General features: G+C 29.5%; 1 protein-coding gene and 1 pseudogene across 1 annotated transcript; both read right to left on the reverse strand.

Moving 5' to 3' along the window:
* Positions 1-153: 153 nt before the first annotated feature.
* LOC114414736 (ethylene-responsive transcription factor RAP2-1-like) lies at positions 154-1,612 on the reverse strand. Its single transcript, XM_028379120.1, has 2 exons — positions 1,489-1,612; positions 154-1,162 (listed from the first exon to the last, which is right to left on the reverse strand). Exon 2 carries the CDS (start codon positions 1,158-1,160, stop codon positions 681-683), a length of 480 nt encoding a protein of 159 aa, XP_028234921.1. The 5' UTR covers positions 1,161-1,162; positions 1,489-1,612; the 3' UTR covers positions 154-680.
* Positions 1,613-1,959: 347 nt separating this feature from the next.
* LOC114414737 lies at positions 1,960-2,851 on the reverse strand (annotated as a pseudogene).
* Between the last annotated feature and the right edge of the window lie 10,808 nt (positions 2,852-13,659).

A 13,659-nucleotide genomic window follows, 5' to 3' on the forward strand; every position in this document is an offset into this window, starting at 1 on the left:
TGGTAGAATTAATATAGTTCACACACACAAGCCTAAGCGGCGCCGATCAGAGAAACTACACAACTTTCCAACAGTAAGTAAAAAAAGTATATATGAAATCATTTTCACCACATGGATATCAAATTATTGAATTCATCGGGAACATAGAAAAAATAATCTGAAACAACAAAACACGGTTAATTTGATCCTATTGTGTTACGGATATCTCGTTACAAATTACAACACACAACCGACCTGAGAAAAGACCTCATGATCATATGCCCCATCATAGCGAGAATCTATGTAGCTACCAGTCCACCGCTCCAGCATACACATAATGAAAGGAAAAAAGTAATCTAAAATGAGTTTCTTCGTGAGATGAGCAACAACATGAGGTGAGCAACTAATAATATATATACCCCTTAATTTATATATAGTTAAAGGAGTTACTCACCTCATTAACAAGTTAATTAGCCTCATCTCAATTCTCATCAGGTGTGTCTATTTCTTCCTACACTTTCTAATATTAATTAAATAAACTGGAAGAAAATATTTACTCAGATAAATCATATGACAAATATAAAAGTTTTTTCTTTTCAAATTAACATAGGTGAAGAGGGCAAGTTGAAGCCCTATATATAAGTCACATCAGAACCCATGATTGGTGGATCAATATTAATCTTGAAGGTTGAAGGAAATTACTAATCTTCAGGTTTGGGATACTCGTTCAAGTCTGGTTTCTCATAGCTGACGTGGCTGGAACTAATGGAGTGTGTCGACGAGGATTGCTGAAGCGCGGTTTGGAGCGCGTCGACTCTGGCGCCGACTTGGGTCGCTTTTTTGCGAATTGAATCGGCGGACATCTTGCCCTGTTGTTGGGTCGAAACGTCGTCGTCCTGGGACAGCAATTCGGGGAAGTTAAGGCGAGCGGAAGGGCCTCGGAGGTGGAAGACGGCGGTGTCGTAGGCGCGTGCGGCGGCGACGGGGGTGGCGTAAGAACCCAACCAGATCCTCGACCTCTTGTTGGGTTCTCTAATCTCCGCCACCCACTTGCCCCACTTCCTCATCCTTATTCCTCTGTATGGCTTCTCTTGTTGTTGGTGCTGCTGCTTTCGCTTCTCGCTTTTCCTCGTAATAGTCGTATTAGAGGAACAACAATCTCCTAAACCCGCTTCTTCCATATCTGCAGGAAGACAACGATTACACCTACCTACTACCTATTAAAAACCTGCTACCTAGTAGTAATTAATAAACTTAACTATGTGTGACCATGAAGTAATATATATTTATATTTGTGGGAAGTTGCAGTTGCGAGCTGCAGCAAAGCAAAGGTGTCGAGAGGAGATTCTGTTCATATTGGTACACCCTCAAGACACAGAAACCATCATGTTGCTGTTGTATTGGTTTATATTTATATGGAGGGTGGAAAACGAAAATTGTTAGTTTGTGAGGAAATATAAATAATTGGAGAAGAGAAAAGAGAGGGTGAAGTGAAGGGAATGAGTTTACCACTTGGCTTCTAGTCTGTCGTCTGGTACGGCCGCCACGTTGAGCTTTCTTTAAGATAAATCCAAAGATGGCCGACACAATCCATCACACCTATCTCTCTCACTCTCCATTTCCATTTCCAACCCATTTTTGTTCCTATTCCACGTACCCTTTTATGCCCACTGTGATCGCCCACGTGGCCGTGGACCGGTCACGCCTTTCTTTAAGATAAATATTTTACTTTGTTTTTTTCATTCAAAAACTGCACTTACTGTGTATTAATAGTTTTTTTTTTTACTAATATTTCATTTAAATACTTAACTAAATTTAGAGGTGATTTAATTCTTTGGTTTATCTTTAATATTTATCTTTGATTTTATAAATATAAAATATAATTAACTAATTTTTTGTTTTAATTTTATAAATATTTAAATATTTATAATTAGTAATTTTAAAAAATTCACTCAAAATGAATAATATAAAATGCTCCCATCATGCAATATCTCGTGTGTAACTGCATTTTATGTATGTTTTGTTTAGAGCTTTTTTCATCCAACATTATATATCTCAAATTCGTGTTTGTATCCATGTCAGATCTTTTCAAAAGACATTTTTACTCATACATGATGGTTTAGAACCTAAAACCTTTCAAGCCATCATTGGCAACGGTACTCATGACTTAACCTTCAATGAATCTGTGCTTTTAATTGGACTTCAATTTATTACTATGTGCTTCTTTTCCAGCGCGTAAGACAGAGGAGCAGGAACGATCGAGCAATGCTACCATTCTCACAACGTGATAAAAATTTAGAAAAGGCAACAAAATAGCACAGTTGAGCACGGAATTGACGACCCACGCGCCAATCCCGTTACACCCACCTGTAAAAAAATGCAACAAGACACCGCCACGTGGCAAACCAAGTTGCACCCGAGCAGCGCAATCTGGCAGTTGAGCACGAGTGGCAGGCACTCGCCTTGCGCCGCCACGTACTGCGGTCCAGAACCTGTAACCAAACATAACGGAGAACGGGAGCGTGGTGAAGAGGATCGCGAGAACTCCAGCCACAGGAAAGACATGAACGCGGAAATGGCGTGGTAGAAGAGCTGAAAGAAAACGAGCTTACGACGACGAAGACGGTGCGCAACATGTGTAGAAAACGTAGGACCAGAAGAAAACACGACCAGAGGGACGGGTCCCGAGGGGGAATCATAGGAGCCACTGGAGCTGGGTCTTGGAGCGCCGCCAGAGCCACCGCGTCTCTTTGATTTTGGCGGCGGTGGAGACCAAGACGGGATCGGCGGCGAAGGTGTCGGCAGAGAGGGAGAAGACGCGATGACGGAGAATGCGTGAGCCACTGAGATCGGATGAGATGCAAATTAGTTTTAAATTTTACAAATTAATTCAGGATCATTTTGTAAATATATTCATTTTTTAAATTATATTTAATGAAATATTAAAATTAGAATATAAAAAATTAATACACATGACATTATATTATATTATTGATTTGATCAAAAGATAATGAAAATCCTTCGACTAAAGGTGACGCGGTAGAGTTTACCATGAAGTTAACTACCAATGTATTTATACTTTAACCAAACATACATTCTCGAAACTTACAAGACCTTCCAATTCTTTTATATGCGATCATATAAATAATAACGTGTTTCACTTTATATGCCTGGCCAACATTTTTTTTCTTTTTACAAAATTACAAGTATATTTTTCCAAGAAACATTTTTTTTATGAACTGAATTACAATATACATATATATATAACACAATTATTCCTTCAAATATTTTTCTTTCTCTTGTTTATATTGTCAACGAATTGCTCATAAAAATTTATTGTCAAAGAATTGTTATGATTTTTTTAAAAAAATATATTTGCTCGGGAAGGGGTGGCGTCGTTGCTAGACAGTTGACTACGCAAATAATTAATAATTACTGAATATTTTTTCACTAAAAGATTTTTAAAATTGGGTAGAATTTAAAATTTTGTAATTAAAATAAAATGGTAATTTAAATAATAATAATAAAGGGTTAGGTAAAACGAGAAAATCACTTTTGAGTAAAGGTATTATTAATTTATGAATATGAGTATGTCTTATACATTTTTAATTAATTTTAAATTCCTAAATAAAATTTTCAAAATATATTTTATGTTTTTAAAATATTAAATATATTAATCTAATTCAAAATACACTTAAAATATATAAAAAAAATTGACTTTCATGCAACTATAAAGTGTTATATTTAGTAAATCTATTGATTTTCAATAGTAGTTATTTTAAAAGTTTTACATTCAAAATAATTTTAAATTAATTTTCAATACAACACATAAAAATATATATTCAATAATAGGAGCAATATTTATTATGAATGTATTATGGAAGAATAAAATTTTAGTCAATAATTAAATAGGGGATTAGTTTAGAGTTTGTCGGAATGATAATTATTAATGATGTTGGTGGACGGCTTGACGCTTAACTTAATGGAGGAACGAGTGGATGGAATCAAAAGAATGACAGCAGTCGGTGGTATTGGACGGATGGATGGGGTGCGAATAGAGGAAGACTTTCCGTCCACGCAATAAAGAACTCTATTCTTGAATTTCCTATTTCTTTCCTTCTGTGACAGCTATAGTTTGAGTTTTTCTTACTTGAACAATTTAATTAACATTTATTAAGAGATCACTTGAAAATATCTCATATTTAATATCAGGAACTAGCTTATTTAATGTTTTAAATTCTAATAAGCATCCTAAAAATTCATTCTAATTTTATTAAATTTTAATTATAATATAAATATTTTCTTATTTTAACGATGATAGAAAAATATATAAAGCAGAAATCAATCCAAAAATATATAAATATTGTGTTAATCGAAGGTAACACACTAATACGGTAATACCAATAGCAAGGCAATCTAAATTTGTCATTCGCAATATAATTTTTTACAATGATAACATATAATAAATTATAATTTTATTCTCCTAATTTTCTAAATCTATTATTTTGATTCTCATATAGATTATTAATTATAATTATTAGAGATATTAAATTAATTATAATTAAATAATAATTATTAATCATTAAAAAAACTTTAATAAAATAACTATTATATAATTCTAATGTGGGGTCAGTGTCAGTCAAATCACCTGCGATAAGGAAAGTAGAAGAGGAGGAGCATCGTATTCTCGAAAATTAAGATTAGTAATTTTTATTCAATTTTTTAATAATTAATAATTTTAATTAATTTAATAATTCAATTAATCAAAATTATTTTTTAATAATCTATCACAAGAATCAAAATCAATAATTTATAAGACTAAGAAATAAAAAATATTACAATATAGGAGAACCAAAATTATAAATTTAAATGAAAATTATAATTTAACCTATATAAAAATAAAAATAATCCAAAGTATAATTAAAATATCTCAAATTTAATTTTGTAAACTCAAACCTATCCAAATTTAGATTTGATAAAAGTGGGGCAGTGAAGAACGTTTTTGTTAAGAGGAACCTTCTTGTTCTTGTTTTGGTACCCAAGAGATAGCTTCTTAACTGATTAACGGCTTGACATCAGCGCCATTAAATCTGCTGACCATCCACAATTTTCTCGCCGACACACTGGTCAATCTATTGACTTTTTGTTCTAAAACAACTGCCTCCCTACGACTAAAAACAACAGTAGAAATGCTTTGAGGCAATTTGGAAAACCAAAAGGAGGGAGAAGGCCTTGCAACTGTATTATTAAAGCTAAACAAGGAACAGAATATTTGCATTCTATAATTGAAATATATCATAATTTTATCAATTATTTTTAATAAAATAAATGTTTTTTATGGACCTAGGTTGGAAATCACATTATATCTTAATCCATTAGATAAAAGACTAATTATATTTATAATGTGTGTACTCAAAAAAGAAAAAATGAGGATTAAGATCACTGGTCAATTGTCTTTATTTATTTTCATCTCTCTTTTTTTCTTTTATTAATTTAAAAGTGACAAGTGGTTAGAAATTAATTGATATTTTTTTTATAGCTGTTAATAATTTTTTTCTTACATGTTAACTATTGATTGAAGGCATGAATTCGTTTTACAAAATTTGTACTAGTGTATTAATGAGTTTTAGCCCGTGCATTAATTTATGTTTTTTTAGAATATTATTCTATTTTATAAAGGGTATGCAAAAACCTTACTTAAAATAAGTTTTTCATTAAAAATGTATTATGTCTTCCTGTAATTACTTTAATTGTAAACTAAAACATCGTAATCATTGAAATTAATTATAAAATAATATGATAAAAACTATAACACGTAATTTACCTATTAATATATGGCATTGGATTAAATATAGATTTGGACAGGATTAAAAATTTAATTATAAGCATTTTTTTTTCTCAAAGACGGTGGTGTTAGTTTTCCTCCGACGGCATGTAAATATGTAATATTAATGAGTTCTCATTGGTCCAACAGGATAAGGACGACGAGAGATGATCGATTCAGAATTGAACGTTCCACTAACGACAATGGAAATTCTGCATGTACAACCCAACAAGGGTTAAGGCCACCCATGAAATTTCGGCAAGAGGCTCCTAAAATGTTCAGAGAAAGAGAGTGCTGAAATGAACTGTGTATGTGTCGATCAAATGGGTAAGTTTTGCAACTTGCAAGTCAGTTTAGTACCACTTGTAGGTGCAATTTGCTTAACTGAAATAGGAGTATCAATTATTTGATAAACAAAACGTGTTAATTGGATATTAATTTGATGGTTGCAGAATTGTTCTTCTGGGTTGTGAAAGCATTGTTCATGCTGTGGGGAAGAGTATAGAATATTTATATATCTATATTGGCTAGTTTGGAACGAGATATATACTAATAATTAGTACTAAATAAGTTTAACGTAATAAATAATTAATAATCGGCCGAATTGCAAATGATCGAATGTGTTGGATGTTGGGTCCTTATCAGCATGATAGGGATTCAACATAGGATCACTCGTTCACTCCGAACAGCTGACATCGTTTTCTTGAATTCCATTTAGAACAAGTGAATATATCATCTAGTTTGATTTTGAATTAATCTTTCCTTTTTTTTTAGATTTTTAATTTATTTTCCCGTTTAGAACTTGACAAATTTTTTCCTAGAAAAAGAAAAGAAACACATACAACTTTTACACTATATTTGCTGACGCTCACAAAAGAAACCGGGCTTTAGAACGGAGAATGATAAAACCCTTGCTAGTTTGTGCGTATTTTCACATATTTCAGTAAGGATATTGAGAAATTCAATTTAATGTATCATATCTTTTTTTCTAAATCACATATCTTTTTTTACAAAAAAAAAATATATAATTTGAGTCAGAATTATTATAAATGATAAAATTTATTCTTTAAGTATTTAACACAATTGAATATCTATAATTCAAATTGAAATCTTTAATTATTCTCAAATAATTTAATGTTAATTGATTTAATGATATTAAATGTATCATATAAATAGAAAAAAAAATGGAAAATCAGCTGACCCAAGAAACGTGAGCTCCACCTAACTGCCCAATATGGAGGAAGTTTAGTCGGCAGTCAAAGTTGTCCACTAGTTAATGACATTATTATCATAATAACAATTCTCAAATTATTTTGCCTTGATAAATCATGACGCATTTGACATTATTTTCTAGCGTCTTTATCAATGGCTAAACATATCCAATAAAGGAAAACCTAACTTGGCTTCTCACTAATTTGTCATCTAGGTTTTGCAGCAGTAACAAAGAAAGATGCATGAATTGGACACTAATGGCCAAGAAGAATGCAACTTGCAGCAGTTCCTTCCCTCCAATGTATGAATTAACCACCATACAGTATGTAGCTATCCAACCGTCATGAAAACACATGTTTTGCGGCGACGAGACAATCAGCAAATCCCATATTGCTATCAGGACAGGAATTTAACATCGCTAGTCCCCACCGAGCTGGTTCCTGTTAAATGTATCCCCCGGCTGGCGGCTACGACAGGGTGCATGATCGAATATCTATTTGATTTAATTTTTCAGTAATTTTCAAATTTATATAATCAGAGCTCTAATTAACATCGACAAGGATACTTAATCCTTTTCCTCACACATTGATTAAGCAAGTTATGTTCATATCAGTAAAATCAATTGCATCTATAATGTATAATTGATTATATAAATTGTTTATCATAATTTTATAAGTTTTCTAATTTTATATAGATTTAAATAGATTTAAGTATTTTAAATAAAAATTCACTTCAATATGCTAAAATTGTTAAAGTGAGGATTTAAATTAATTTTATTGATGTTACCATATTTAAAAATATGTTCGGGTACTTATATAAACAATTCCCCATCATATATACATTCCGATGAGAAAAAAACTTAAATAATCATGATTAAAATTAAATAATTCATATAAACATTTTCAGGAGATGCTATTAAATAAATCACATCAATTTTTAGGCCGCATATTTACAAAATTAGAAGAAAAAGATTGCTGGATTGGACAAGACTAAATTCAACATTAGATTAATTAATGGGTATTAAATTGAGTAAGATAACAACTACAAGAACAATATTGTTGTAATTGAAGTGAAAAAAGCAAACACTATAGTCGACTACAACAGAGCTGATCGATTAAATATAACTAGTTAATCAGATTTAACAGTAAGCTAATGAAAAGTTTCCGTTACACTTTTACTCAAATGGACTCGTTACCGTACGTGTGATCTTTAACCATTTTACTAAATCTCAGAAAAAAAATATTGTTAAATGTCTAATGTGTAGTAGTGAGTCCACTCTCGTTTTTTTAAAGAAATATTTATCAATTTTCACAATAATTGATCTTTGTTGTGATTGATTATTTTTAGTAAGATTTTTCTTTTAAAATATGTTTTTTTTCTTTTCCATTTTAAGGTTCAAACCTGAAAGACCTTGCCTAAAAAGCTTAACTCTTGCTCAACTTAAAATTATTCAAAACCGCATATTATAGTTTTGTTTGAAAGAGTTTATCAATAATTTATTTTAAGTTAGCTTATGCTATAAGGACTCGTGTGAGTGTTTGAAAGAGTGTATAAAAACATCATATGGATGATCCCATAAAATCTTTTGAGCTTATTTTAATAAGCTATTCAAGTTAGCCAACAAGCGCTTGAGCGGTACTTTTGAATATGCCATAGTTTGAATCCTGTCAAACCCAATAAAATGTTTCGATTTTTATTTTTCATTTTTTCATTCCTTGTGTGCCGCATAACAATTTTGTTTGTATGTAAATGCTAATTAATGATTTTTTTATTTTTAACATTTTGTGATATATGATATTAATTATATATATATATATATATATATATATATATATATATATATATATATATATATATATAAAGTTTTTTTAAAAAATATTTTAATCACATTTTGATTCTTATTTTTAAATTTATAAAATGAAACAACATTTTATAAGTGCTTATGCAATAATGAATCCAAACACTTTAAAATTATGTTAGCACTTTTTAACATGTACATATTCAAACACAAACAACTTGATTCAAAAAAAAAAAAAACACAAACGACTTATTGGATTTTAAATACTTATAACATAAATTCTTAAGCAATGATGATTTATTAAATAAGATTTTAATTAATATTTTTTTTCCAAACAGACCCTATATCTAGTTAATTAGCCAGATGTATGAAGAAATAATAATAATAAAAAAAAACAGAAGAGTGCCAAAGAAGTAGCCCTTAGGGAAAGGAACCTTATCCGATGGATCTGTTTCTAGGCTCTCTTAAATCCTTTTATTTTTTATGTGGACCTTTCTCGTCAGTCCATGTGTATCTAGTTGGATCAATACGGGCGGCCTTCTCTGAACCAAACAAAAAAGGCCAGCCTTGTTTTTCTATACCTTTTACTTCATGATAGAGTTTATGTACTTCGATTTGATACTTTTATATGACATCAACTAAATTTTTCTCTCAACTAATTTGATTACTTTAAATACGTTTAATGAAAATAATAATTAAAAGCATAAGTTAAGAGATAATTTCTTTTAAATATTTATCATTATATGTAATGTTAATATATAAGATATATGTATCTTTTTTTTTTTATCAATTTCTTTAAAAATATATACAATTGAATGCATCAATTGTATTTAGTTTAAAATAAATTTATAAAATAATATTATATATATATATATATATTTTGCAGAGTAATATAATGTATTTTATTTCATTATTTGTTAGGAGAAGAGAGTATACATTTCGACACGATAAGGAAGAAGGGGATGAAACTCATATTTAAAGAAATAATAATTTAAAAAATATTTTGGTAATAATTTTTTTACGGGATATTAAATGAAAAATGATCCTATAATAGTAATACTAGATAAGATAATTATCCTTTAACACTAGACTAGATAAGATAAATACCCGTAACACTTTTTGCCTGTTCTCCGTCATAGATTGTTTGATAAAGTAGCTCAGATATGACTACTAGCCTGTACTGTATCTTGTTACTGTTTGATGTTCAAAAACTTGCTTTGGCTTTGGATACAAAAGCTATCTCTATTCAGACAGGGAGTGCATTCGGCACTCATGCTCGTTAATTAACTCTTGTGCTGACGCATACGTGACATTGAGTAACATGTCATATTCTTTTGTTCTCTGTTAATTAATCTTTGAAACCTCATCCTTTCTGCAAACAACTTTCGCAGATGTAATTTACTACCCATTCCGGCAACTTTTGGTCTGCAAGAAAGGCAGACAAAGGAGATTATGAGCTCTTAAATGCTATAGCATTTTCCTCCTTCATCAAGGGAAGTTCGAGAGAGGATAAGGACGGAAAAAAATTGAAAAAAGAAATTAACTGCATTGCAAATTATGAACCAGTGCATTCTTATTAATTATACATCTCAATGTCTTTTAATTTTACTAATTAGTTTTTAATTTGTACCAATAAAAGATGCTCTAACATATTAATTCTACTAGGAATTGCCCTTTTTCCATATGCTGATCATTATCATCAATGTTGGCTTTCCTCTTTCCCTTTTGCTTTATTAGAAAAGAACCTTTTGTTTCATATATACTTTCATTGCCTTCCCCTGCATGTCACTGCGTTTCATCTTTCTTGTCACTTTTATTAGTCAGAATCCGGTTTTCAAAGATTTGGGAGACTGCCTTGCTATATGGTAGTATCTAGATTGCTTTCTTTTAACAATAATATATAAGTTTGTAAAAAGAGTCTATGCATTTAGATATTGCATATTAATATAAAGAAAGAAAGTTAAAAGGAACCTAAATAGAATCAAATTAGTATGTTGATCAATGTAATCAAACAGGTTACATTAATATTATATAAGTATTATAAAATAGTATTGGATTGAAGATTGCTTGTATTGGTTGGTTCCTCTTATTGACTTTGATGTAAAAATATTTAAAATTTCTTATTGAATAATATATCCAATATCACCATTAAAAAAATTTAAAAACACATTAGATCAATTTTTAAAATACTATTTAATCTAACAAATATTTTTTTATTTTGAAATTGTTTAATTTTTGTTTTGTTTTTTTTAATTGAATCGATGTATTAACATTCTTAAATTTAACAGTAGCCTTTTGTGCATTGTTCAAGAATGTCAATAAAAGTCTTTGAATGATTGCGTTGACGGTATGTATTATGCTCTCATTAAATTTGTTGTATTTATCAGAAAGGGAATTGAGATGCTATTATTTTTTATATAGACTACTTGTATTTCTACTGAAGATAAATTTATGTTGAGTAAGACTAATATATACAACACAACTCTCGGATAAATATTTTTTTTTTCTTTAACGTAATAAAAAATGAAAGAATAGTGTGAAGAAATTCTCAGTTATATGCAATTCTTTGGACTTTAAAGAGAACAAAATCCCTCTATAAAGTTCGATTCTTGACTTGTGGCGCCAAATGTGTATGCCTATACTTGCGCTTTATGACTACCAATAGGCACCTCAATTGTTTGCAAAGGCACTACCAGACTACCATACCAGTAATGCTTCCTCATAAAAGTTCTTTATATTTTTTTAAATGATTGCAAACTGTTAGGAAGATGTTATTTTTTCAATATTTTGTAACAAGATGTCGCGAAAACCCAACGATTGCGTAAGTACCTCTCTTTAACTTATCTATCCATTAAAAAGTAAAACATATAACATGCAAGAACCTCTTATTGGCCAAGCCATTAAGATTGATCACCATCTTACGAAATATAATAACACCATAAAGTCATTTTAGTTATAATTTAAATAATGATACCTACTTTTCACAGCTGCGCATCAATCTGAAAAAAAGCAATTTAATTATGTATCATCATCAGATTAATTGGTCAGAGAATGATTATCAATTATTTGGTTCATTGCTCCTTCATACTTTCATTTTTCTGAATAAATCCAACATGAAGCTATATATACTGTGCTACGACCTAGTTTGAATTGGTTTATATTTCATGAAAGTTTTTTTTAATTATGATAGATATTTAATTCTTGATTTATAAAAAAAAAACTTAGTATAAGTTGCAAGCTAGTGTTTATGAGAAGTTAAATATTGAGAAAACTTTTTAAAGAGTCGAAGTATACAATTTCATTTTAATTTTGAGGGAAAAATTATTCCTTTGATTTATTTTCTATCATAAATATTAATTTGTTAAAAAAATTATCCAAAATAATTTTAAGAAGATATTGATCGAGCAAATGAGGAGAACACATCAACTTCTGAAGATTAATAAACATTGTTTAAGTTTGATTTCAACATAAGAATATCAAAATGTAATTTTATTTTTATTAATATGAAAGTAAAATAGGACGTTGGATGTTGAATATTTCCTCCAATAAAAACGTTTGAAAATACCAATTCATATCACTAAAGTCATACTACCATATCAGTATATTTATTTGCCTGCATCGATTCAAATCCCATGGTCCATGCATGGCCGTATTTGAGGACACTCCCTCACAATGAGAGTTTGCCATCTGGAAGAACCATTATTCATCAAATGAGACGAACTCTACATGTGAAATTGTTTTTCTCTTAAACATTAATTAGTCAGTATTAAACATATACCAATGAATTATGATGTCGGTGCATTAGTGGCAGAGTGCATTCGCTCACCTAAAACTCCCACAGTCCCACTAGATTCAAATGGAATGTTGGAAGTCCATTCGAACATTGTGTTGCTGGAATCATTAAGAAAATCTGTTTGAATCAGAAATAAAATTTTATTTAAGATATTTGTTGTTGACAATTTTTTTAAATAAATCTTTAAATCGACTATCATATTCAATAAGAAATGAATTAAATTAATTATCATCCTCGTTAATGGCAGCATAAAAAAAGTATAAAACAATCTATTTTAATAATATAAAATTAAATAAAACGAAATATATACTCCCATATTTTATACGCGCTCAATATATAAAAAAAAAAACTAGTCTTACATTAAGATTTCTCTTAATCCAGGTATTTGCATCTCTCGAGTCTGGATACGCTAAAAAATTCAAAAGAAAGCATATACTATTTTATAACTTTTCAAACTAAGTTCCTTATGAATCAAGTGAGTTTCTAGGCAGTTGCAAAAGGCTTTTATTTATTTATTTTTATAATGATGACAATAAAGTCTAATTTTATACAAACTATCTAATCGATCCCTACCATTAGGTTTACGTTAGTAGGTTTAAATATTTTTTAATAAAAGTATAAGTATCAATATATTATTGACCAAAGTGAAACTCGAATCAAATATTTTAAATAAAATTTTGTTTGAATTATATAGATAAAAAAAATTAAATTTAAGAGTTATTAAGCTAAAAATAGACAATTGGATATCTTTAATAAAATTTAATGATTAATAAAATCAGTTGATACCCCACACAAATATTAAGGTGAATAAAAAAAATCAATTATAAGCACTTTATTTAACATTATTTTTATTAAAAAACTTTATATTAGAAAGCATTATTGTTTTTCAAAAGAAGATCCCGTAAGTAATCCTATGCTGTAAACATCCCTTATAATAAACTAAAATATTTTTTTAAGGCAAGATACAATACCATTTTATAATATAATTTATTTTACGAGTTAAGTAAATTTTCAGAAGTTTTTTTTAAATATATAAAACTATTTTTTTATTTT

Source organism: Glycine soja, chromosome 6, assembly GCF_004193775.1.
Source record: "Glycine soja cultivar W05 chromosome 6, ASM419377v2, whole genome shotgun sequence".
Classification (NCBI taxonomy): domain Eukaryota; kingdom Viridiplantae; phylum Streptophyta; class Magnoliopsida; order Fabales; family Fabaceae; genus Glycine; species Glycine soja.

Excerpts from the sequence above, each read along its gene's own strand:
- LOC114414736 (XM_028379120.1), bottom strand. The coding sequence starts at position 1,160 with ATGGAAGAAGCGGGTTTAGGAGATTGTTGTTCCTCTAATACGACTATT.